This window comes from Oncorhynchus mykiss, chromosome 2, assembly GCF_013265735.2.
Source record: "Oncorhynchus mykiss isolate Arlee chromosome 2, USDA_OmykA_1.1, whole genome shotgun sequence".
In the NCBI taxonomy this organism is placed as follows: Eukaryota; Metazoa; Chordata; class Actinopteri; order Salmoniformes; family Salmonidae; genus Oncorhynchus; species Oncorhynchus mykiss.
Genome location: NC_048566.1, coordinates 29,087,417 through 29,090,835, shown reverse-complemented (window position 1 = coordinate 29,090,835; position 3,419 = coordinate 29,087,417). Strand labels below are relative to the sequence as shown.

The following is a 3,419-nucleotide window of genomic DNA, read 5'->3' as shown; positions in this document are numbered from 1 at the left end:
TGATGTCATCAGAACATGGGTAGAGAGAGAGAGAGAGAGAGAGAGAGAGAGAGAGAGAGAGAGAGAGAGAGAGAGAGAGAGAGAGAGAGAGAGAGAGAGAGAGAGAGAGAGAGAGAGAGAGAGAGAGAGAGAGAGAGAGAGAGAGAGAGAGAGAGAGAGAGAGAGAGAGAGAGAGAGAGAGAGAGAGAGAGAGAGAGAGAGAGAGAGAGAGAGAGAGAGAGAGAGAGAGAGAGAGAGAGAGAGAGAGAGAGAGAGAGAGAATATTATGTGTGTGGCCAAGGAAAAGGCAGGGTGTGTTAGTGTGAGAGAGGACAGAAGCAAAAGATTTGAGAAAGACTAGTTTACTAGAGGGAGAAGTGTGAGCAAGAGGACAAGAGGTTACAAAGAAAAATAGGAATACAGAAAGGGAGAGAGGGACAGAAACTAAGTCATAGCAGCTGCTTCAGACCATCAGAGGACTGAGCCAAAGGGAACAGGAGAGAGTTTCTGCGCCATGGGCAAATCAGGTAAGAATGAGATTTAATTGTGTGTGTGTGTGTGTGTGTGTGTGTGTGTGTGTGTAATTAATTTGTGCCAATGGGCTGTTATCATGCAACAGGAAAAAGGGGTGGATTTTAAAAAGCTGTACATCTTTATTTGACATGGTCTTGTAATGCCTATGCGCTAGGTCAGTTTCTTCTCGTCTGTGGTAAAGACGAAACCACTGTTGAGAGTATCAGAAATAGCTGTGCTAGTGGGGGAATTCCCTATTTGCAGGCTGTGTCTGGTTATGTGAGTGTGTGTGTGTTTTGATATCGATTGACAGAACATTTTAAGGGACAGTTTCCAGAACAACATTATCCTCCATTGAAAGTGGTATTTAGTTTAGGAATAAGCTAAATCTGGGTCAAGGATCCAGCCCCAAGGACTGCAACCACTGATCCTTCACAAGACCGTAACAGAATGTGTATTTCGCTACACCTGCAATAACATCTGCTAAATATGTGTATTTAGCTAATAAAATTGTGTGTGTGTGTGAATCGCCTCATTGTGTGAATGCCAGAGAGAATGGAGATGCGCGAGTAGGGCTGTGATTGGCACCAGGCTGGGGAGAGGGGGAGAGGGAGGATGTGTCCCCCATTCATTCATACCCTGATTTTGTCTGTCTAGACTCAGTCAAGCCTGGGAACAGCCATATGTATGGGGCTTATTGGAGATTTACCACTGCCTAAGTTACTGTCTGATTATCTGATTATCCGTTTTATTGAGTTGTATTAATGATTTGAAAGTTTGATTGTATATTACAGTGAAAACAAGGGAAACAATAGATGTCAGTTTTTTCATGGCATCTTGTTTTATGTGATTCTCTCAGCTTCTAAGCAGTTTTCGGGGGAGGTGTTGCGGAGTCATAACGAGTATCGTAGGAAGCACCAGGCGCCCCCTCTGAAGCTGAGCAGCAAGCTGAGTAGAGATGCCACTAGGTGGGTCACACACACATTGGGCCCACCCCACACACACTTAACTATATCCTCCACCCATCACCACCTTTATAAGAAACATGGCCAACTACACCCAAACCCTTCCTTCCTTCCTTCCTTCCACTTCACCTAACCCCACCCAAATATCAGCTGTCTTTATCTAACTATTACCACAACTCTCTCCACCCTGTAGGTATGCTGAGTCTCTGGCCAGCACACGGATCCTGAAGCACAGTGTTGAGTCCAGTAAGGGGAGCTGTGGCGAGAACCTGGCCTGGGCCTCCTATGACCAACCAGGTACACACACTCTAACCCGATGACTCCTAATGCTATGACCAGACATTTACATAGCCTGCATATGTTTAGTTATGTAAATGGGGACAGATACATTATTCACTGTGTACGGTACAGATAGTAACATTAAAGAGAGCGATCCAGAGTCACTGTAGGGTTAGGGTTTAGTTAGGTCTAAACTATAGACTATCCGGTTCAGTGGCGGCCCAGGCAGGAACAACTGGGGACCGTTTCCCTGCTCTGTGTTCGGAGTGTGTTTCAGCAACAAGACCATGACCCTTAGCACAACTATGTCTGTGCACTGACCTGACAGTCGGCTGTGATTCATAAACAGTCTCCTACTGATACATACTATCACTGGGTCATGCTCAGTTCATCTCTCTCTGGACTTCTCCTCTGAAACTGGGGTTCTCAAACCTCTCCGTGTTCTTCTGACCCACCTAAATCTTTGGCAGCTTTTAGAGGGTTAGCACTGTTGCCTTGGAAAGCAGCCATCTTGGATAATATTTCCTTGCCACTGTCATCTCTGTGGGTTTTGGCCCAAGTTGCTGTTAAACAATAGTGACAAAGGCAACAAACATGTATAATGTTATGCGATAACCTGTAACCTTTGTCTTCTCTGTGTATAGGGAAGGATGTGGCCGACCGCTGGTATGACGAGGTAAAACAATACAACTTCAACCGCCCCGGCTTCTCCTCTGGCACAGGTGAGACACGCGCGCGCGCACACACACATACACACACACACTCTGACTCGGTGTAGTGATGCATGCCACAGTGTTGTGTTCACCCAGGCTGGGTTCAGGGTTGGACTGTGTGTCCTCTGTTCTCTGTTCTATAAACGCGACGTTGCCGTTCTGTGACTGTGTAGATCTGGGACTCAGCTCACAAACATGCATGGAACACTGCTGCCTGTGGGGAAATCACAGGTCTTTATAGCATTCCCAGTCTTTTCTGTCCTTCCTGTTCTCTTCCTGAAGCCTCCTGCTCAGTGTGACCGACCCTGCAGCGTCAGGATCACTCCTATCAACTCATGTGCTGCTGACAGATAAAGGAGGAGAGGAAAGACAGAGGGGGAGAGATGGGAGTGTGCAATAGAGGGGAAAGAGTATATATGGGGGGACGATAGAGGGGGGGGGGGGGTGAATATAGGGATCTGCAGCTGTAAATATTTAGAGGAGCAGTGCTGCAGAGGGCTTCCTTCAGTGAAGGTGTTTAGCTTGTCTCTCTTTTCTCTCTCTAACCAGGTCATTTCACAGCAATGGTGTGGAAGGGCAGTAAGAAGCTGGGTGTGGGGAAGGCCAGTGCGCCAGATGGCTCGTCATTCGTGGTAGCCAGGTACTTTCCAGCAGGGAACATCACCAACCAGGGACACTTTGACAACAACGTCCTGCCGCCCAAGGACTGAGGAACATACTGGCCCATCACTCTCATCCCCCAGGAGCTGACCATCCAAAAGACATTTGCACTTTGACTTGACTTTATATACAGTGGCAAGAAAAAGTATGTGAACCCTTTGGAAATACCTGGATTTCTACATAAATTGGTCATCAAATTTGATCTGATCTTCATCTAAGTCACAACAACAGACAAACATAGTGTGGTAAACTAATAACACACAAAGTATTGTATTTTTCTTGTCTATATTGAATACATCATTTAAACATT

At 46.2% G+C, this 3,419-nt stretch overlaps 1 protein-coding gene across 1 annotated transcript; it reads left to right on the top strand.

The window, feature by feature from the left end:
* Positions 1–224: 224 nt before the first annotated feature.
* Positions 225–3,419, top strand: LOC110486042 (Golgi-associated plant pathogenesis-related protein 1). Its single transcript, XM_021557357.2, has 5 exons — positions 225–506; positions 1,352–1,460; positions 1,651–1,754; positions 2,381–2,458; positions 2,999–3,419. Exons 1-5 carry the CDS (start codon positions 494–496, stop codon positions 3,157–3,159), a joined length of 465 nt encoding a protein of 154 aa, XP_021413032.1. The 5' UTR covers positions 225–493; the 3' UTR covers positions 3,160–3,419.